This window comes from Aspergillus lentulus (genome assembly GCF_001445615.1).
Source record: "Aspergillus lentulus DNA, contig: Alt08, strain: IFM 54703, whole genome shotgun sequence".
Classification (NCBI taxonomy): Eukaryota; Fungi; Ascomycota; class Eurotiomycetes; order Eurotiales; family Aspergillaceae; genus Aspergillus; species Aspergillus lentulus.
This window is the reverse complement of record NW_028322118.1, coordinates 827,968-848,980: the sequence shown is the minus strand read 5'-3', so window position 1 is coordinate 848,980 and position 21,013 is coordinate 827,968. Positions and strand designations below refer to the sequence as shown.

Sequence of the window (21,013 nt, the reverse complement as noted above, 5' to 3'; positions counted from 1 at the left end):
TGTCACATTCCGCCTGGCAAAGTCGCTTTTCTCCTATCTGGTCTGATTTTTTCCGTTTCTCAGACCATCTTCTCCGTCTCCAATGAATCTGCGCATTACTTGCCATTAATCTTATACTTTATTCGCTTTCCCTTCTATCTTTTTGATTTACTGCCTTATAATTCATTCATTGTCTGTCTGTTCGTTTAGCGGTGTTCGTGCATCATGTTGTCCCGAGTCGCTCGCCAGAAAAATGCCATCTGCCTATTGCGGCAGTCGAACGGACGCCGTCTACTGCCTTCAGTAGCAGCGCTGCGATCCCATGCCAACTCCAGCAAACCGGCATGGTTGGCAAATCCATCCGTAACCACTCCACAGGAACATTCTCGTCGACCTTCGTTTCAGTCCAATCGGACTCTTGCCACTGCCGCCGATCAGTCTGCCGTTGATCAAGGATCCTATGCATCGTTCGACGACTCACTTTATGCGCCAGAGAATTTCTATGACCCATCACAGCAGTGGTCTCAACTGTTCCCTTCGCTGCCTGCTAAAGAACTCGATCCTTCGTCCCTGATCATCGTGGGCGAGTCATTACAAACGAAACCCAAAGTATTGCGGAAGGTGAGAGGGATTGGCGGCGATGAGGATGAAATGCTGGCCAATTTGGATGTCTCTCTCAAGGTTGGACGTTTTGATCGGGCTGCTACGCTCATTAATCGACTGGGACAACATTACCCTGTCGGTTCATCGGAGTACCTGGCTATTCACAATCGCTATTTGGAAAAGATGGTATCACACATGATTGTTACAAGGCAGCACAATATGGTACTGCCGATGCAGAGGTGGTTTGAGCTTGATATGCCAAACGGGGGCGTGAAACCGGACGCAACAACATATGCAATTATGATACGGATGGCACTTCGCATGCTTCATGGCTCGAAGCGAGACAGAGCAGTGCGAAGATATTGGCAATTCGCCAAGAAGGATAATATTGAGGAAGAAGTGCTGGCAGTCCCTGTTCTCTCGGAATTGGAGCTCGGAGAACTCTCAGAGGTTCGTACTTTACATCTAATTACGGTGCTTCCCTTCAGTTCTAGTTACTGATTCTTCGGATTACTTTAGATCTGCTCATCTGACCTTCAACGCGTTGCCATCGGCAGTATTGGATCTGAACCCACACCCGCTGTCGCCGTCAGCTCGCAGATGGATAACTTGGCGGAAGTTAGACCCGTTGAGCAAAAGGGTCTCGGGCTTTCCTCCCTCAAACAATCTCTCGCCCTCTTTCTGAGCGAATCTAATTCCTCCGTGCCCACCGACCCCGAACAGAAGCAGGCCTTTGATGAACTCAAACAGCGTCAATTGGAAGCTGACTCGATACGGTCTGCTATGGATCGTTGGCGTCAGGAGTTTGATAACAGGCAGAAATTGGGCCTTGATGCAACCGCTGGCGGGAAGAAATTAGGGTCCATTATGACCGAGTGGCACTCTAGCCTCGTTGCTAGGATCAAGGAGGAACTTGAGCTTGTTGCTGAAGCGGAGGCAAATCCCATTCGCACTCTTGAGCAGAAAGAGCGCTGCGAGTATGGTGTGTACTTGCGATGTCTGGATACAGACACTTTGGCAGCGCTCACCATTCTGGCTGTCATGTCTACTTTCAGTCGCGGTGGGATGGAAAAGGGTTTGAAGGTTTCTGCAGTTGTTTCGACGATTGGTAAAGATCTCCAGGATGAATTGATAGCGGAGGCTGCCCTCAAAAACGAAGCAGGCGCAGACTCTCGGCGACTCAAGGCACTGAAGGAACTCCTCGCGGGGCGCAAGAAGAAGGACGGTCGTGCCAAATGGCATGCTCTCGTTCAGAAGATGCAGCAAGAGGATGCGACGATCATGTGGTCGCCACGAGTGACTGCAAAGATCGGCGCGGTATTGATGAGCCTGCTATTCGAGGTCGGTAAGGCGCCAGTGACCATGGAAGATCCCGAAACCAAGAAGAAAACGATCACGATGCAACCCGCCTTCCAGCATGCTTATCAGATCACCTGGGGAAGGCGTACGGGCTACCTCCACCTTCATCCAGCAATCGTCCAGATTATCGCCAAAGAACCGACTGCCGATCTTCTCGGTCGGCATTTACCCATGGTCTGCAAACCCCGGCCCTGGAAGGGCATGAAGGACGGGGGTTTCTTGTTGTATCAATCCGATATTGTGCGGACGACACCCGGTGAAAGTCTTCAACCGACGTACATCAAGACTGCCTTGGAAAACAATGGCCTTGAGGACATTCGCCGGGGCTTGGATAATCTTGGCGGCACAGGGTGGACCATCAATCGCGACGTCCTCAATGTTATGCTCGAAGCATGGAATTCTGGAGAGGCGGTCGCAAACATTGCTCCTCTAGAACCCGACCTACCACTTCCGCCCAAGCCAGCTCCCGAAGCGGGGTATCACGCTGAAAAGGAATGGGATACTCTGGTACGCGAAGTAGAAAACAGGAGATCTGGATTGCACTCGATGCGGTGTTTCCAGAATTTCCAAATGGAACTCGCTCGTGCGTACAGGAATGTTACCTTCTACCTGCCGCATAACATGGACTTCCGCGGTCGTGCTTACCCACTTCCCCCGTACCTTAATCAAATGGGTGCAGACAACTCCAGAGGTCTTCTACTCTTTAGCGAGGCGAAGCCATTGGGAGCCAGTGGTCTGAGATGGTTGAAGATTCAGATCGCGAATCTTTCGGGATTTGACAAGGCTAGCATGTCTGAGCGTGAACAATTTACCATGGATCACTTGGACGACGTGCTTGACTCGGCGGACAAGGGTCTTCACGGCAGACGCTGGTGGCTCAAGGCGGAAGATCCCTGGCAATGTTTAGCTGCCTGTTGTGAATTAAGAAATGCCCTTCGCCATCCGGATCCCACCCAGTACCCGTCCCGCTTGCCTATCCACCAGGATGGTTCGTGCAATGGATTGCAGCATTACGCGGCACTTGGAGGCGATAGCGTCGGTGCCCAGCAGGTCAATCTCGAACCATCCGATCGCCCGTCCGACGTCTACACCGGTGTTGCGGAGTTCGTTAAACAAGAAGTTGCGCGGGAGGCGGCCCAGGGTCACCCTATCGCTAAGATCCTCGACGGAAGAATCACAAGAAAGATTGTAAAGCAGACAGTCATGACCAATGTGTACGGTGTCACTTTCATGGGAGCCATGAGGCAGGTCCGCAAGCAGCTTATCGACCATTACCCCGATCTGTCCTACGACGATAAAAAGAATGGTTCTCTGTACATTGCCCGCAAAATCTTCGAAGCTTTGGGCACGATGTTCAACGGGGCGCATGAAATCCAGCACTGGCTTGGAGACTGCGCGAGCCGCATCACAACGTCACTGTCCCCCGAGCAGATTGAGCAAATTGCGAAGGAGGCTTTGACGCCTTCGTCTTCAGGTGGATCCGCGGCGAAGCTCAAGGATCCGTCTGAGAAGTTTAGGTCTACAGTTATCTGGACCACGCCTCTTGGACTGCCTGTGGTCCAGCCGTATCGCGTGCGAAAGGCTCGGCGTATCACCACAACTCTTCAGGATCTCAGTATCGTCGATACTAATTCGGAAGACGTGGTTTCGAAGCGCAAACAGTTACAGGCTTTCCCGCCAAATTTCATCCACTCTCTGGATGCCACTCACATGATCATGTCTGCAAACGCCTGCAACCAAGCCGGCTTGACCTTTTCTGCTGTCCACGATTCGTTCTGGACGCACGCGTGTGATGTCGACTCCATGAACCAGATCCTTCGGGAAGCCTTTGTTCGTATGCACTCGGACGATATCATCAGGAGACTCGCTTCTGAGTTTCAGGTTCGGTATGGGCAGAACCTGTTCCTTGCGAAGGTTGACGCGAGCACGAAGATTGGACGTGCGATTCGTGCCTTCCGAAAAAGCGAGAAAAAGAAGTCGGGAAAGGTCCAGGAGCTTTTGGACGAGTACAGGAGACAGCAGCTTTTGAAGTCGGACGATCCGGAGTTGCAAGCGCAGGGTCGTGCCATGGTCACGGCTGGTAGCGTCTTCGAACAGCTTGGCGGAACCGATAAAGATTTGGCAATTGCGAGCTCGCTCGGTGAATCAGCGGTGGGCCATATTCCGGAGGATTTGGCCGCAGCGGAGCGAAAGACGCCGGGACTAGGGATCGACACGTCCGATCCTGCGATCGAGAGTTTGTTTTCGGACTTTCAGGACCTGGAACCGAGGGCCGGCGAGGCTGACAAAGCCACTGGGGCCGAACTGGAGGATGAAGTGGTGGCAGAAGACGGTGCAGGGAAGAAGAAGAAAAAGGCGGCGCGGCAGCATGTGTGGCTCTGGCTACCCCTGAGGTTCCGCGACGTTCCCGCCAAGGGTGCCTGGGATCTAACACGGATCCGAGACAGCCAGTATTTCTTTTCATAGACTTCTGTGTTGGTGGCTTGCCAGGAGTTTTACGCATTGGGCTGGCGTTTGGGTGGTGTTCGATTTCGTGAAACTAAAAGCAAGACAAGCAAAAAGAGCAATGGGGAGGGCAGATCTCTTTGCGCTTATTGACGGCGTTTGCTCATTCTGTTCCCCTGCATATGCTGAGAGCTGATTATCATTTGATTGTGATATCCCGATGTACATTTATTTGTGGCGTGCACCTCTCCCCCTTTTCATCTTATTCATTGTATATTATCTCATGGATGCCCGCATTATGATGGGGGAAAAGTGTACAGTATGACCTGGAAAGCTATTGCTTGTATATATCAATATGCATTTGTCATCGTTATCCTCTCTTCCCTCTTCTGAAAGCATATTAAAGACAGAAGGTGACAATGGTAAATACTGTCTCAATATGGAAATGGCTGAGATGGGATGTCGTGTCCCAGACTTGGCAGGACCGGGGGTCATTTAGGCAGAATACGAACGCCACCAGGGAGGTTTTTGAGTGGTTCGGCCTGGGGTATCGGTATACCCAGGGCAGAAGAGCAAAAGTCCATGACTCGATGGTGGTTAGGTTATGCAGTAGGGGCTACGGTAGTCTGATTTGGTTTGAAATGAGTCCTGGATTGGATGGATACCGTATCCTGCTATCCTGCACGGAAGACTTTGGCCAGATTAAGGACTGTGCAGTGGCGACGTGCAGCCCGGCATTTGTACAAGTAGTGCGTCTGGGGGTATGGATCTAGTCCATGGCTGTCGTCCAGGGTCTGACTCGGACTAATGGGAGGGACCCGGAGTCGACGAGAAATAAAGCCAAATCAAAATAAAAATGAATTTGAATTTGAAATAAATGCGACTGTGGCAACTACAAAAGGTCTCAACTCCTTCTCTGAATAAGGACAGATCGTCCTCTTTGCTTTGGTTGTCCATTTGATTTGTGCATCAGAACAGGGGAGAGAATATCTATGGATGTCTCCTGACCTGGGGTGCTTACACCCTACAGCAGAAACTCCACGGGGTAATGCATGCAACCTGCAACGGGGAGAAGAGGATTGGCTGGAACGCATTTCAGGCACCTGGAGAATTTGTCAGTACCTACCTACCTTTAGGGAGGTGCGGAGTAAGGTAAGGTACAGAGGTTAGAGATGGTTCGGTGCGTCGTTCTGACATCGTTGGGCTTCGCTACTGTTTTTGTTTGAAATCCGGGGCTAACTTTGGGGAATAGGGAGTAGATGGAGACCATCTGTCATAGCATCTAGTCTACGTACTTTGCGCCTTTCTGTTGATCATCGTCGATTAAGTTTCTCCTTCTTCTAAGCGAAGTTCTGGAGTAGGAGCTTGTGATTTTGTGAATCTGAGGTCTCGTATCATCCATCGTATTTGCCAGCGATCAGTCGGTGTAGGTATTATTATGATCAGAATCATACTCCTGGTAAGGGTGAGAGATTATTCCTTCGACAGCTTCTACTCACGATCCAGTGAATAAGCATGCCATCCCCGGTACCATCTCTTTATATGAATAAATCTCTGGATCCTGGTACTGGTACTGTAGGTACTGTTCTGACGATCCGAAGACCCGTCCGAAGAGAACATGACCATGGAAAGGCACTGCGCAGGCCGATGACTACAGAGTAGCCAGAACTCCGTCTCCGAAGTAGGCTAAGTAGTACTAAGTACCCTCTCTCTCGGTTTCCCCGCCTTTTTTCCCTTCTGGCCGGTGTGGAATTTTTATCCTGGAATTAATGTCGATACTAAGGGTCTCTACACAGCAGCATCTAATCCACTCCTCATCGAGTCTAAGAAACTTGTCTTTTCCCACATGAAACTCTCCTCATTATCCTTCACTTCAGAATTCCCCTCGCTGACTGGCTAATAATAAGAAGGACAGTGAGGAAGTGCCTAACCAAGACTGCACGTTCGTCTTTCCCCACTGCCGACCAGCATGAGCTGTGGCCCGTTCCAGTTCTAGTTCTCCTCGCTAAACTCGACCCAGGCAAAGGCATTTTGTTATTTCCCTTGGTTGATGGTGGTTCCATACTCGATTCGTCTACATCCCCGGAACTTCCCAGCCTGGGGCTCTCTTAGTCTTAGTCTATGGTAGTCTGTCTCTCCCCTCCCCCATTCATTCATCATTATTATTATTATTATTCTTCTTCAATTTCAGCCATTCTTCCCTTCCCTTCCCTTCCCTTCACTTTTACTTTTTTTTCTTGCTCGTTTTGCTCCATCGTTGCTTTTTGCCCTCGTGGGTTTTTAGTGCCTTTCTTCTTCCTCCAGGAAGCGCTATAGAGCTGATCCTTCCTTTGCCTGTCTGACTGGCACTGGACTAACTGGGATCTTGTTAGTTAGCTGCTTCCTGTCTCTTGATTCGTTTCTACGCCGTCCATTAAATTAATATTTATCTACTATTTCTCCCTCCGAGCCGACTCTCCTCTCTCCCTGCCTTAGCTGTTATTGTTCTATTCTCACTCACGGACTGGTGGTCTTTCGGCAATGAACTCTTGACTTTGCTGATTCGGTACCTTCTTCCCCCTCTTCATCTCACCCCGCGCGGTTGTTTTTCAACGGTCAGCGCTGCTGCTCAGTTTATCAAGTGGGAAACCTGCCGATCCGATTGCTCTGAACACGCTATTTTCGTTTTCCGAACATCGACTTCTGGGGCCTTTAGGGCCCTTGAATTTCTCCACATCTCCAGGTTTTGCTGTGTCCTCTCTCTCCATCTCTATGTCTATAGATAGGCCGATTGCTCTGCTTCACCCGTGAGGATGTCAACCACCTCACTTCAGCATTTTCCGCATTCCTATTCTCCCTTTTCTTCCAGTCTTTCTTCGAATCGAATGGCGCAATCACAAACTTCCGGGCTCGACACCCTGGCAGAAGGTTCACAGTATGCGCTTGAGCAGCTGCAAATGTCGCGAGAAGCTGCAGGCGGCGGCGATGCTACAGACTCTATGGGCAAACCTAAGGATCAGTATCAAATCGATAATGACAATCACCACAACAACCATTCCCTCACCAGCTTCAAGAACTCTTCGCAGCGAGATCCCCTCGTCGAGGCTCGTTCCACAATCAGGAAAAACTCGGCCTCGGCACCTGTTCGACGAAGAATCAGTCGCGCTTGTGACCAATGCAATCAGCTACGCACTAAATGCGATGGGCAGAACCCGTGCGCTCATTGTATCGGTAGAGTTCCCAACAGCTACCCAAAATTTTGCACCTGCGGGTCGTGCCATACTGACAGTAGTGATTAGAGTTCGGGTTGACCTGCGAATACGCGCGAGAACGGAAGAAGCGTGGAAAGGCTTCAAAGAAGGACCTCGCCGCGGCGGCCGCGGCCTCCACGACTCCTGGACAGCCGAATGGCAATTCAGGCAAGGATGACGCAGCAATGGTTGGAGGACACACTTCCCCAGATAGGCGACCGACGCTCAATGGAAGATATGACCCGGCTTTCGAAGCCCCTCGGAATCTGAATGGCTCGGCACAGCACTCTGAGGCATCAGGCATGGTTGGGATGCAGAATTCTCAGCATCTTCCACCCCATTCTCAGCCGTCTATGGGCGGTGGCCTGGAAGGCTTGCCTCTGAATGGTTACAACGGGTTGAACGACTCGAGCCGACCTTCGATACCTGTACCAGAACTCCAATCACTGCATATGCTACATAACTCGCATACGAACCCTCGCTCCCCGTCATCCATCCTGCCCCATCACAGATACAACGGCGGGTACAATGACAGTGCATATTCGCTCATGAATCCACAAGAGCCGAACTCGACCTCGATCAGCCACTTCCGCCTCGGTAGTTCTACAGAAAATCCACCAAATTCGTTCCTCGGCCTCTCTCCGCCAGCTCAGTCGCCCGGCTGGTTACCTCTTCCTTCTCCATCTCCTGCGAATTTTCCTTCGTTCAGCATGGCCTCGTTTTCTACGACATTGAGATACCCCGTTTTGCATCCTGTCTTACCTCACATTGCGTCTATTATTCCTCAGTCACTCGCCTGCGATCTCCTTGACGTCTACTTCACTAGCTCTTCCTCGTCTCACCTATCCCCCCAGTCGCCGTACGTGGTTGGGTACATTTTCCGAAAGCAATCCTTCCTTCATCCGACGAAACCGCGAGTCTGCACACCTGGCCTCCTGGCCAGTATGCTCTGGGTTGCAGCTCAGACAAGCGACGCCCCGTTCCTCACATCGCCTCCATCAGCGCGAGGCAGAGTCTGCCAGAAGCTACTCGAATTGACTATCGGTTTACTCAGGCCGCTGATCCACGGCCCTGCGCCCGGGGAAACATCGCCTAACTACGCTGCAAACATGGTCATCAACGGTGTCGCTCTAGGTGGCTTCGGTGTCTCGATGGATCAGCTAGGTGCTCAAAGCAGCGCGACCGGGGCCGTGGACGACGTGGCCACCTACGTCCATTTGGCGACAGTCATCTCTGCAAGCGAATACAAAGCAGCCAGTATGCGTTGGTGGACAGCGGCGTGGTCTCTCGCGCGGGAGTTGAAGCTCGGCCGAGAGTTGCCGCCAAACACTCCTCACCAACGGCCCGATGCTGAGCGAGACGGGGACCCAGACGCCGATCTTTCAAAGCGGCATCCTCCGCCTCTCATCACATCCATGGGCCACGGCCCTGGAAGCACCGTCATCAACATTACCGAAGAGGAGCGAGAAGAACGCCGACGTCTCTGGTGGTTACTTTACGCGACGGACCGTCATTTGGCGCTTTGTTACAACCGTCCTCTGACCTTGCTAGACAAGGAATGCGAGGGACTCTTGCAACCGATGAATGATGACCTGTGGCAAGCCGGTGAGTTCGCCACTTATCGCCAGGCAGGCCCTCCAGTAGAGTGTACAGGCCACAGCATGTTTGGGTACTTCCTCCCGTTGATGACGATACTCGGAGAGATTGTAGACCTGCAGCAGGCGAGGAATCATCCACGGTTTGGTCTTGCCTTTCGGAACAGTGCCGAGTGCGAGGCACAGGTCCTCGAGATTGCGCGCCAACTAGATGTGTATGCACAGAGCCTTAAGGAATTCGAGACGCGATGCACTAGCAGTCTCGCTCTGGGCGCGGCAGAGACTGAGGCCGCTATGGAAGGGTCTCATCTGAACCATGTGAGTCCTTCGGGCCGCTCGAGCAGCACAGTCGAATCACGCGTGAACGAGTCAATCGTGCACACCAAGATGGTGGTCGCCTACGGAACACATATCATGCATGTTCTTCATATCCTCTTGGCGGGTAAATGGGATCCGATCAATCTGCTTGATGACAACGACCTCTGGATTTCTTCCGAATCATTTGTTGCGGCAATGGGCCATGCGGTCGGCGCCGCCGAGGCGGCTGCGGAAATTCTGGAGTATGATCCGGATCTCAGCTTCATGCCGTTCTTCTTCGGAATCTATCTATTGCAGGGCAGCTTCTTACTGCTGTTGACTGCCGACAAATTACAAGGTGACGCAAGTCCAAGTGTGGTCCGGGCGTGTGAGACTATAGTTCGGGCGCATGAAGCTTGCGTCGTGACGCTCAATACCGAATATCAGGTAGGCTTCTGCAGTGGAATTTCTTCTGGATCGGACCTCAAATACTAATGCCATTCTGCTATAGAGAACCTTCCGCAAAGTCATGCGCTCGGCTCTCGCGCAGGTTCGCGGGCGCCTACCCGAGGACTTTGGCGAACAGCAGCAACGTAGACGGGAAGTGCTCGCTCTCTACCGCTGGGCCGGTGACGGCAGTGGTCTTGCGCTCTGAGATTGAGCTCGTGTTTCGGCGCTGGTTTTTCTTCTTTTGGCGTTCTCGAAGTCTCTATATACACCAGTCAGACGTGACGACGTGATGCGATACCATGGGAATCATCATCGGGAAGATGGCCCACGGGCCTGGGTTTGGGAGTTCTAACGGAAGCGACTGGACCTGGTGGGATATTTCCTTGTCCAATATAATCTTCATATCTCTTGGATGTCTACTCTTTTTTTTATTTTTTTCTCCCCAATTTCCTCCGTATCTTTCTCCATTTCTGTCCGTCTGTCTTCATCGCCAGTGTCTTTTGAATCCAACTCGCCATTCGATCGAAGGATCCGGGCACTGGGCTGTGGTGATTCGAGAGACAGCCATGAGGCACCTTGAGTTTATGGGCTGCCGATGGAATGCAGCGGTTATTGCTCTGATTAGTACCTACATATCATATTGTTGCTTTCGATCGTTTTTCGATGGATACCAATACCTGTACACTTAGGATCTTGAGTTGTTTCATACCCTGTACACGCGAGTGCCCGGAGCCATATCTATTGTTCAACACAGCTACATTTTGGAAACCAAGATCAAATCAGAATATAGCCCCTGATATTATCATGACCATTTTATATCTTTGGATAATCAGCATAGAAGGTCGTAACGATGATATCAAACCATGGCCATCTGTCTACGATTACTGTACCCCAGTTGCGGCCTCAGGCCACTATGACGCCACTGGTCGTTATCGATAAGCACTCTATCCTCCTGTGCTCCGCTAAGCTTTGTTCTTTCATCTCTTTTCCACATGTTCGCTAAGATCAAGCATCCTCAACCAGCACGCCAGGAAATGGAGTATCTGATATAGATATTGTCATGGCAAGCCTCAGCAGAACCTTACGACCCTTCGCTCCTCGCCAAGTCCGCTGGGGCTCGCCTTTGTCTCCCCTTATACCCAGACGATTCCTAGGCATCCCACCTCAATTTCTCCTAGACGAATATATCCCACGATATCAACTTCTTTCTTCCGTGGACGCAGCAAAGAAACGGTCCCTCGCCTACGCTCACCTACAAAACTGCAATCTGTGCCCCCGTCGTTGCGGCGTGAATCGATACGAAGAGACAGGGGTGTGCTTGATCGGCGCGGAAACGGCCAAGGTCAATGTCATTGCGCCGCACCGAGGTGAAGAGCCATGTATACAGGGATACCATGGAAGCGGATCTGTGTTTTTCTCTGGGTGCAATCTGCGCTGTGTCTTTTGTCAGAACCATGTACGTTCTCGGAAGGGCTGAAATAAGATCCTTGTGCACTGTCACTGACATCACACGAACTAGGATATTGCGCACCAGCGAAACGGCTTCGATTTGACCCCTGAAGAACTGGCGGAGTGGTACATTAAACTCCAACAGGTGGGAAATGTACATAATATTAACCTAGTCACACCAGAGCACGTGGTACCCCAGGTGGCTCTCTCGATCCTGGCCGCTCGTGACATGGGCCTGAAGATTCCCATCATCTACAATACGTCTTCCTTCGACTCGCTTGAGTCACTCCAGTTGATGGATGGACTGGTGGACATATACCTGCCTGATTTCAAAGTATGGAAGAGCAGCACGTCTAAGCGGCTACTCAAGGCAGATGACTACGCTGAAACCGCCAAGGAGAGCATCAAGGAGATGCACAGGCAAGTCGGCGACCTGTCCTTTACATCCGACGGCATTGCGAAGAAAGGGGTACTACTACGGCATCTGGTCATGCCGGGTAAAGAAGACGAGGGTCGCGAGATCATGCGCTGGCTCGCAGAAAACATCTCAAAGGATCTTTATGTGCATATCATGGAACAGTACCACCCTGACGCACACGTTGGCAAGAAGAAGCGGACCACGAGGAACGCAAGCCAGGAAGACAAGAATGAGGTCCGCTATGCCGACATCAACCGGGCTGTTCGCGATGAAGAACTGGGTTCGGTCAAGGATGCTGCAGTAGCGGCTGGCTTATGGCGATTCTGTGAGGTCAATGAACATGGGGGGTTTCATCTATGAGACGATCTGTCTTTCGTCCTCTGACGCATTGACTCCGCGCTTATTGCAGGACGCGTACATCGAGGGTGGTACTGTTGCAGTGTGTTGGCTGCCAGTCGCGGGAACTCCGACCCATGTCCGACTTTATCCTTTTGTTGGCCAATTGGGCACGATTTAGCCGGTATTATCCAGAAGGGGTGACAGTCACACGGAGATCTTCAGGCTAAATCAGTTATCTTAGGTTGTTTTATACCCATGGGGCTTTAATCTTAGAGAAATGCCGATTTCACTTTCGTATACGTGTATGTATATTAGACCGTGGTCAATTTGTTTATATTAGCAACCGGCCGTGTCGATTAGCCTAGACTTTGTTTTTTTAAAGCAGTTATATACATGTCGACCATCGGTATTGAGTGATACACGTGCATCACTATTCCTGACAGTAAAACCAGAATTGGATCTTTGGCTAGAAGATAATGTTGAAGATGAAGGATGAGAGACTTCTTGTGAAGCTATCCATAGATCGATCGCTGGGTGGAGCTGGTTGGGATGACGCCAGTTGACAGCTGAGATCCACTACTCCGGATGGGGTAACCCGGTTCGATTTTAAATGATTACTCGACAGCTTATCTCTCAGCTGAACAGCTTACGCACCGTTCATTCCAACCATGCTTTCTACAACTACATTATCATACTTGAGTCAATAGAGCAACAACAGGGTCAACCATCACAAAATGAAGCCCATCATGGCCGTCCCCGCCGTCCTGGCGCTTGCCCACCGCGCCTGGTCCCGCAAGACCCTCACACCACTGGGCATCATCGCCGCAGTCCTGACCGCGATCGCGCACGTTGTGCATCCATGGTCCGCCCCTTTTGCGCTCCTTGCGGTATTCTATCTGGGTGGATCGAAGGTCACGAAGGTATGTCACCTCGGCATGCCCCCGTTTCTCGTCCACGATTGACTGATTGGTTCCGCGCGCTTGCGGGCGACAGGTCAAACACGAGGTTAAGGCCCGGCTTACGCTCTCCGCGACGGGCGCCGAGGGCGGCGAGGCCCAGCGCACTCATATCCAGGTGTTGGCGAACTCGGTCGTCGCGACGGTGTTGGTCCTGCTGCATACGTGGGTTCTGGCGCGTGGTGCAAAGGAGGAGGAAGAGTGTTTCTCGCTTGGTCGGCGGCCGGGAGATGTTTTGGTTGTGGGGTTTGTGGCGTATGTTTTTTTGCCCCGTGGATTTATTGACTGTCAATGGCTGGGGTTGGTGATTGGTGCTGATGTGATGACTTGCGGATAGGAACTACGCCGCTGTCGCTGCGGATACGTTTTCCTCTGAGCTGGGGATTCTCTCCAAGTCGAAGCCGAGGCTGGTTACGTCGCCTACGCTGCGGGTTGTGCCGCCCGGTACGAACGGTGGGGTTACGGCTACGGGGTTGCTGGCTGGTGTACTGGGGGCGTTTACGATTGCGGTGACGTCGGCCATTCTCATACCTTTTTGCTCGGGAGAGGCGTCTGGGCCGGTGAGTCGGGTGCAGTGGGTTCTGGCTGTGACGGTGTGGGGTGCGTTGGGAAGCGTTCTGGACAGTATCCTGGGTGGGCTGTTACAGGCGAGCGTGGTGGATAAGCGCAGCGGGAAGATTGTCGAGGGTACTGGTGGCGGAAAGGTATGTTCCGTTCGATATTGTCACGCGCGTTCCGCAGATGTCTAACGTGGATGCAGGTTCTCGTCCATCCTTCCTCCGCACGGCCTGGTAGCACGGCGCCGGTGTCGAGCTTCTCTCACAGTACTGACGGGAGCGTGCACCTCCGCCATACGGAGGAGGTTGCGAATGCTGCCGCATTGAAGGGTACTCGGGCTACAGGGACTTCGAGAGGCAAATCGCCAGGGCGGGCCACGGAGCCGCATAATGAGAGCCGGCGGGTCGAGAGCGGATGGGATGTGCTGGATAATAATGCTGTGAATGTTTTGATGGCTTTTATGATGAGTGTGGGCGGTATGCTTGTTGCATGCTGGGCGTGGAATTTCTCCTTCAGTGATGTTGGACGATCGATTGGCGTTTTTTGAGTCATGACAACGGCCTATGCTACGGACCAGATTGATGAGTGATATTCTCTTGTTAGGTAGAGATCATCACATCCCAGTTTGATGACAAGAATTATGGTGGAATCTCCTCGAGATCCATCTACGGAAATGTTATCTAGTCCCCCGAATGGGCTAGTGGTATGATTCATAAGGAAAGGCAGTGCTTGGGGAGATGTAGAGAACCTGGTAGGAAGCTCTACAAAATCCTCTGTAACCGTCAGTCACATGACACACATCGAGCCTGAGGCAGTTCGACATACGTCTGTGGCTCTCAGCCTTGTTGCTGGCGGCTGTAAATTCCCTCATATAATGGCCAATATTGACGAGTGGCTGATTACCAATACCTACCTCTATCTTGGAATCCTGCCCAGAAACTTGAAGAAGCTGTAAGTTGTAAGCACGTAGATGACTAGCGCTGTGGATCCACGGAATACGGACGTTTGTGGAACTAGCAAACCTAACAAACAACATAAATATGGAGAAAGTGAGACAGCCAAACAATGCAAATCAGATGCAAACTCACCAACGTCATCCATCTTGACTCTCGTCTCCACTGGGATTGCAGCCATGGCAGCTTGCGCGCTTATGGTTGGATTGTTGAACGACGCGACTCCCAATTCTACAGCTGGATTGTTACTACTCAGGGTAAATATCTCCGTTTGCATGAGTCACTTGCAATGGGTGGCCCGGTCGAGTCGGGTTTTCACCGAGCACGACGGAGAAACAAGGCGTTGTTGAGAAGTGTTGAGAAGTTTGAGAAGTCGCATGTGCAAAAGGCATCAAAATCATGGATTCAGAAATACAGGTGGGCTAAGTCGATAGTGATTTGTGACTTGCATTAAGACTTGCATGGAGGGTATACGCTCAGGTACAGGCTACTACTGCAGAGTGGGATGGGCGACGACGTCACACCACTCGGACCCGTACCTTACCTCGCGGATTTTCCCATCCCCCACCATCTGATAATCCAATTCGCGATCTTCGCCTCTGGCGGCTCCTTGGTATTATTCCCTCTCTTGTTGAGTGAGAGAGAGGGTTACCTAGTGCGGGGTGTTTGCATCAAAATAGCTCAGTTTCTCATTTGTTAGCTTGAAGTGTATTATTCAGGGACGGCCTATCGTGTTCCATGCAACCAACATGATGATGATGCTGGATCTGGCGATGCTTACCCCTACATCCGGGCAGGAGCTCGAGGTCTGGCCCATAGAGCTGCCCTTTCTACCTCACCTCGACTAATCATCATGCTGCATCATATTCTACTATTCGTAGTCCTGTTCCTGGAGAATGTTCCGTCCAATTCCCCCCAATATATTTCTTTTTTTTTTTTTGCATCTGATCCAGCAGCTCAGCTCTGTCATTTAAACTAGTGCATTCCCCTCCAGTACCCCTCACTCATTTCTTCTGTCGAAACAAGGGTCGAAATCCCCCTATATCAATCTGAATTATTTCTTCGTTCTTTACTCCGAGGACATACTTCTCGCCCTTTCCTTTTTCCTCGTGTTGTCCCTTGAAGTTCAAAGTATAGTCAGAATGTCCCCGTTGCCGTGCCCTGCGAAAAATGTCGAGATTGTCGATATACATCAAAATGACGTGGAATTCTCGCTCGTGAGCGAGATTCGCAAGGGTCTCAACCCTCCCGAGGGTACTCCAAAATCATTGCCCACCATGCTACTCTACGACGCTCAAGGGCTTAAGCTCTTCGAAGAAATCACATACGTGGATGAGTACTACCTGACCAACGCGGAAATCGAAGTGTTGCAGAACTACTCCAAGAAGATTGTGGAACGCGTCCCCGAGAACGCACAATTATTGGAGCTTGGTAGTGGGTATGATTTGTTCCGAAGAATGCTCCGAAGGTTCTGTATCTAATCACCTGTGCAGGAACCTTCGTAAGATAAAGATCCTTCTTCAAGAGTTCGAGCGGACAGGAAAGCACGTCGACTACTATGCATTGGATCTATCCCTGTCAGAGCTACAGCGCACCTTTGCCGAGGTATCATCTGACGAGTACTCTCATGTTGATCTCCACGGTCTTCACGGAACCTATGATGATGCCCTTGCCTGGCTGAGCAATCCGCAGAACCTACAGCGTCCCACTGTGGTTATGTCCATGGGATCATCGATTGGGAATTTCAGTCGTGAAGGTGCAGCAGAGTTTCTTGCCCAATTTGCTCGGCTACTCAAGCCGTCTGATCTGATGATCATCGGGCTAGATGCTTGTACGGACCCGGAAAAGGTCTATAAGGCATATAACGATTCAAAGGGCATTACTCAGAGGTTCTACGAGAATGGGTTATTACATGCAAATGCAGTTCTAGGATACGAGGCATTCAAGCTTTCTGAATGGGAGGTGGTGACAGACTATGATGTTGACGGGGGTCGACATCGAGCATTCTACTCACCGAAGCAGGATGTTACGATCGATGGCGTGCTTCTGCAAAAAGGCGAGAAATTGGTTTTTGAAGAGGCAACCAAGTATAGCCCCCATCAACGGGAGCAACTCTGGCGGGATGCGAACCTCGTCCTTTGTGATGAGCTTGGAAATAGCTCTGAAGAGTACCGTAAGTTGGTCCTTGCCTCCCGCAACACTGTGAGCAGAGATTATGGGAGAAGCGTCCACTAACGAAACTGCCATCCACTGACAGATATCCATCTGCTATCACCGCCAACCCTCAGCCTTCCCAGCCAACCGTCCGAATATGCCGCCAATCCAGTTCCGAGCTTCAAAGAATTCCAGTCATTGTGGACCGCTTGGGACACGGTTACAAAGGCCATGGTGCCCCGAGAAGAACTCCTCGCGAAACCTATCAAGCTTCGCAATGCATTGATCTTCTACTTTGGACACATCCCCACGTTCAACGGTCGGTCCTCCAGAACCTTTTAGTCAATGCCGTGAGCATGATACTGATGCTCTGTTAGACATTCATTTGACACGAGCTCTCGGTGGCTCTCCGACAGAACCACGAAACTATCGACAGATTTTCGAGCGTGGGATTGACCCCGACGTAGACAATCCCGAGCACTGCCACTCTCATAGTGAAATTCCAGATGAATGGCCTCCCCTTGCCGAGATTCTGGATTATCAGAACAGAGTCAGAAGTAGGATTGAATCGGTTTTGCAGAGGGATGACATAACGCGGAACCGCTGCCTCGGGGAAGCACTCTGGATTGGCTTCGAGCATGAAGCAATGCACCTGGAGACCTTCCTCTATATGCTTTTGCAGAGTGACAAGACCCTCCCACCTCCGCTTGCAGACAGGCCAGATTTTGAGAAGTTGTTCCATCAGGCCAGAGCGAACGCGAAACCAAATGAATGGTTTGCTATACCCGAACAGACATTATCCATCGGGCTCGACGATACTGACGAACGATCTTTGCCTGATATGTCTTTTGGATGGGACAATGAGAAGCCTCGACGAACAATCACAGTTCGTGCTTTCGAAGCACAGGCTCGTGCTATAACAAACGGCGAATATGCCAAATACCTGCAAGCGACTCGTCAGCGCCGGCGGCCAGAGTCCTGGGTCCTAACTCATTCGGATGAGAATTACCCAATCTCCAAGGGGGTGACTATGGAGAGCAGCCAAGCCACGAAGGATTTCATGGACAACTTCGCTGTCCGCACCGTATTTGGACGTGTTCCGCTCGAATTCGCGCAGGACTGGCCTGTTATGGCTTCCTATGACGAACTGTCCCAATACGCCGAATGGGTGGGCTGCAGACTTCCCACTTATGAGGAGGTCAAGAGTATCTACAACTACTCCGCTCAGCTGAAGGAGGCAAGACAACGTGAGCCATCAGATCACGAGAGGTCAGTATATTCCACTAAGTGTTTGGAAACTTGGCCTCCTCTGACAAAAAAGTAGCAACGGTGTCAACGGCACTAACGGTGATATGATGACGAACGGGCACTCGAAGATTCACCCGGATAAGCCTCGAACCCCAGAACACCAGCCAGTCCAACCTCCTTCCCAAAGCACAATGCCAGTATTTGTTGACCTCCACGGTTGCAACGTTGGGTTCAAGCACTGGCATCCTTCCCCGGTCATCCAGAACGGCGATCGACTTGCCGGTCAGGGCGAGTTTGGAGGAGTCTGGGAATGGACCAGCACGCCATTAACGCCACATGATGGCTTCAAGGCCATGGATATTTATCCAGGTTATACAGGTAAGCTGTTGACGTGCTCGATGGATTTCTATAGACTCAACTAACCGGAAATAGCGGACTTCTTTGACGGAAAGCACAACATTGTCCTGGGTGGCTCGTGGGCAACGCATCCCAGAATCGCCGGGCGGACAACATTGTAAGTTATCACCTGTCATGTCCACCTGAATATGCACTGACCGTTCAAAAAGTGTCAACTGGTATCAACACAACTATCCTTACACTTGGGCGGGGGCACGTCTCGTGCGCAGTCAGTAGGATAGATGTCGCCTATAATTTTGTATAGAGATGATCCATGGAAAGCAATTGGATGCTATTCTTCGGTACCACTGAAGACCATCAAGTTACCAACCTGCCAGAAAAACTCTAAGCTGGGTCTTTTTGCGAGTAGCGTTAGTTGACGAAATGGTATTGTAGCATTGTCATATGCGATATCCCGATAAGCTGATAGAGATAGCGGAATATGTCTATTCCTCTTTCTCCTAGGATCTAAATTCTATCTCCATGTACCTTAACGTACCTTGACCATTACAACGCCACCCGGGTACGTTTCGGGCCATCGAAGACGGGGAAATATTGATATCAGTCCCCTTTCGGCAGAGACTATCCAGAAATTAGTGGATCCCGCCACCCGCGGGGAGCTTCCACCAGATAACGTGACAAGACACCCCTCCAGCATAGATAACGCTGCAGATACCCTCGGTCTATGAACTATTTCCTTCCACCCCCGACTGCTCTCCCCCCGACCTGTACAAACGAATTACCATAATCCAAACGAATCACAATGTCCGCAGAAACCATCACAACCATTTCCCCCTCCACCAACCGCCCGATTCTCACCCGCACCGGCATCTCCACCGATGAAATCAAGCGCATCCCCGACCTCGCGCAGGAGGCATTCCGCTCCTTCTCGCGGTCCACGACCCTCGAGCAACGACAGCAGATCGTTGACCGGGCACTAGCCGTCCTTGAGAAGAGGAAAGAAGAGCTTGCGCTCCAGTTGACGGAGCAGATGGGGCGGCCGATTTCGTATACTGGTGTCGAGATCTCCACGGCGGTGAAGCGCAGTCAGTACTTGAATCGGATTGCGCCGTCGGTGCTGGGCGAGGAAGGGGTTGTTCCTGGGGAGGAAGAGAAGGGGTTCAAGAGGTTTATTAAGCGGAAGCCGGTGGGGGTTGTGCTGATTATATTTGCTTGGAATGTATGTTTGCGGTTTTCAATTCTGTTTAGTGTGCAAAGAGGGATGAGTTTTACTAACAGTGATCTGTATAGTACCCCTACCTGGTTCTGGTTAACAGCTTGATTCCGGCGATTCTAGCGGGCAATGCTGTTATCTTGAAGCCGTCGCCTCAGACGCCCACCGTCGTGGAGGAGGTTGCTGCTGCGTTCGCTGAGGCTGGTCTGCCGGAGAATGTCCTCCAGTATTTCCACTGCGGAGCGCCGGAGATACTCGAGAAGCTTGTTCAGTCGCCTCAGATCAACCATATCTGCTTCACTGGGTCTGTGGCTGGTGGGTTGGCAGTGCAGAAGGCCGCGGCAGATCGCATTGTCAGTGTCGGGCTCGAGCTCGGTGGCAAGGATCCGGCTTATGTGCGGGACGATGTGGATGTGGCGTGGGCGGCGGAGGAGATTGTTGATGGGGCAATCTTCAACAGTGGTCAGAGCTGCTGCGCGATTGAGCGGGTTTACGTCCACAAGAACATCTACGAGACGTTCGTCGCTGAAGTGAAGAAGGTGTTGAGCAAGTATCGTGTTGGGGTCCCGTCGGAAAAGTCTACGCAGATTGGGCCCGTCATCTCGAAGCGCGCGAAGGAGACGATTCTGGCCCATATCGCTGAGGCGGTCGAGAAGGGTGCTCGGGACGAGACCCCTGCCAACGAGACGTTCGATAATCTTCCTGCAGATGGTAATTACGTCAAGCCCACGTTGCTGACGGGCGTCAATCACAATATGCGTGTCATGACGGAGGAGACTTTTGGCCCCGTGCTTCCCGTGATGAAGGTTGAGAGCGACGAGGAGGCAGTCAAGCTCATGAACGACAGCGAGTTCGGACTCACTGCAAGCATCTGGACAAAGGATGTCCCTAAGGCTGAGGATCTCATTGAGCAAGTTGAGGCGGGAACTGTCTTCATCAACAGATCTGACTTTCCTAGTCCGGTAAGTAATACACACTCTTTGGCTTATAGTGCAACGAAGATGACGATTGACATGTCTGTAGGATCTTGCGTGGACCGGTTGGAAGAACTCAGGTCGTGGTGTCACGCTGAGCAGGTTCGGATTCGAGCAATTCGTCAAGCTCAAGAGCTATCATGTCAAGGATTATCCGAAATAGATAACCCATACATAACTTGTTATCCTTTGACAGCCATTAGCATCGAAATACCAAGAGTCAGGCCTTATTGGCGAATTATTGAGATAGCCCCAGGTAATAATAAATATCACTGGACACTCTCAATCAACGACGAGAATTTGAGGAATGGTTATTCAAGATCTCGACCCTCACGAGGCACGCCCGTCTCTTATCTCCTGTCACAGGGCGACTGAGGATTGCGCACCAACAACAAAAGGTCATGCTGATTTCGCACCAAATAGACCTCTTGAATTC

General features: G+C 51.3%; 6 protein-coding genes across 6 annotated transcripts; all 6 read left to right on the top strand.

Moving 5' to 3' along the window:
* Nucleotides 1-204: 204 nt before the first annotated feature.
* Nucleotides 205-4,407, top strand: ALT_3543 (DNA-directed RNA polymerase; the record flags this gene model as incomplete). Its single annotated transcript, XM_033564630.2, has 2 exons — nt 205-1,032; nt 1,102-4,407. The coding sequence occupies 2 exons, from the start codon at nt 205-207 to the stop codon at nt 4,405-4,407; spliced, it is 4,134 nt and encodes a 1,377-aa protein (XP_033420521.2).
* Nucleotides 4,408-7,250: 2,843 nt separating this feature from the next.
* On the top strand, nt 7,251-10,163 carry xlnR (putative C6 transcription factor; the record flags this gene model as incomplete). The annotated part of the gene is made up of 3 exons (XM_089599591.1): nt 7,251-7,596; nt 7,665-9,955; nt 10,020-10,163. The coding sequence occupies 3 exons, from the start codon at nt 7,251-7,253 to the stop codon at nt 10,161-10,163; spliced, it is 2,781 nt and encodes a 926-aa protein (XP_089455929.1).
* An 855-nt stretch (nt 10,164-11,018) lies between these two features.
* ALT_3541 (putative pyruvate formate lyase activating enzyme) lies at nt 11,019-12,185 on the top strand (the record flags this gene model as incomplete). The annotated part of the gene is made up of 2 exons (XM_033563697.2): nt 11,019-11,414; nt 11,478-12,185. 2 exons carry the CDS (start codon nt 11,019-11,021, stop codon nt 12,183-12,185), a joined length of 1,104 nt encoding a protein of 367 aa, XP_033419588.2.
* A 725-nt stretch (nt 12,186-12,910) lies between these two features.
* Nucleotides 12,911-14,225, top strand: ALT_3540 (DUF92 domain-containing protein; the record flags this gene model as incomplete). The annotated part of the gene is made up of 4 exons (XM_033563698.2): nt 12,911-13,084; nt 13,158-13,375; nt 13,458-13,824; nt 13,881-14,225. The coding sequence occupies 4 exons, from the start codon at nt 12,911-12,913 to the stop codon at nt 14,223-14,225; spliced, it is 1,104 nt and encodes a 367-aa protein (XP_033419589.2).
* A 1,548-nt stretch (nt 14,226-15,773) lies between these two features.
* ALT_3539 (DUF323 domain protein) lies at nt 15,774-18,666 on the top strand (the record flags this gene model as incomplete). The annotated part of the gene is made up of 7 exons (XM_033563699.2): nt 15,774-16,069; nt 16,125-16,804; nt 16,889-17,104; nt 17,163-18,054; nt 18,110-18,411; nt 18,466-18,547; nt 18,600-18,666. The coding sequence occupies 7 exons, from the start codon at nt 15,774-15,776 to the stop codon at nt 18,664-18,666; spliced, it is 2,535 nt and encodes an 844-aa protein (XP_033419590.2).
* Nucleotides 18,667-19,192: 526 nt separating this feature from the next.
* ALT_3538 (aldehyde dehydrogenase family protein) lies at nt 19,193-20,740 on the top strand (the record flags this gene model as incomplete). The annotated part of the gene is made up of 3 exons (XM_033563700.2): nt 19,193-19,609; nt 19,681-20,565; nt 20,627-20,740. The coding sequence occupies 3 exons, from the start codon at nt 19,193-19,195 to the stop codon at nt 20,738-20,740; spliced, it is 1,416 nt and encodes a 471-aa protein (XP_033419591.2).
* Between the last annotated feature and the right edge of the window lie 273 nt (nt 20,741-21,013).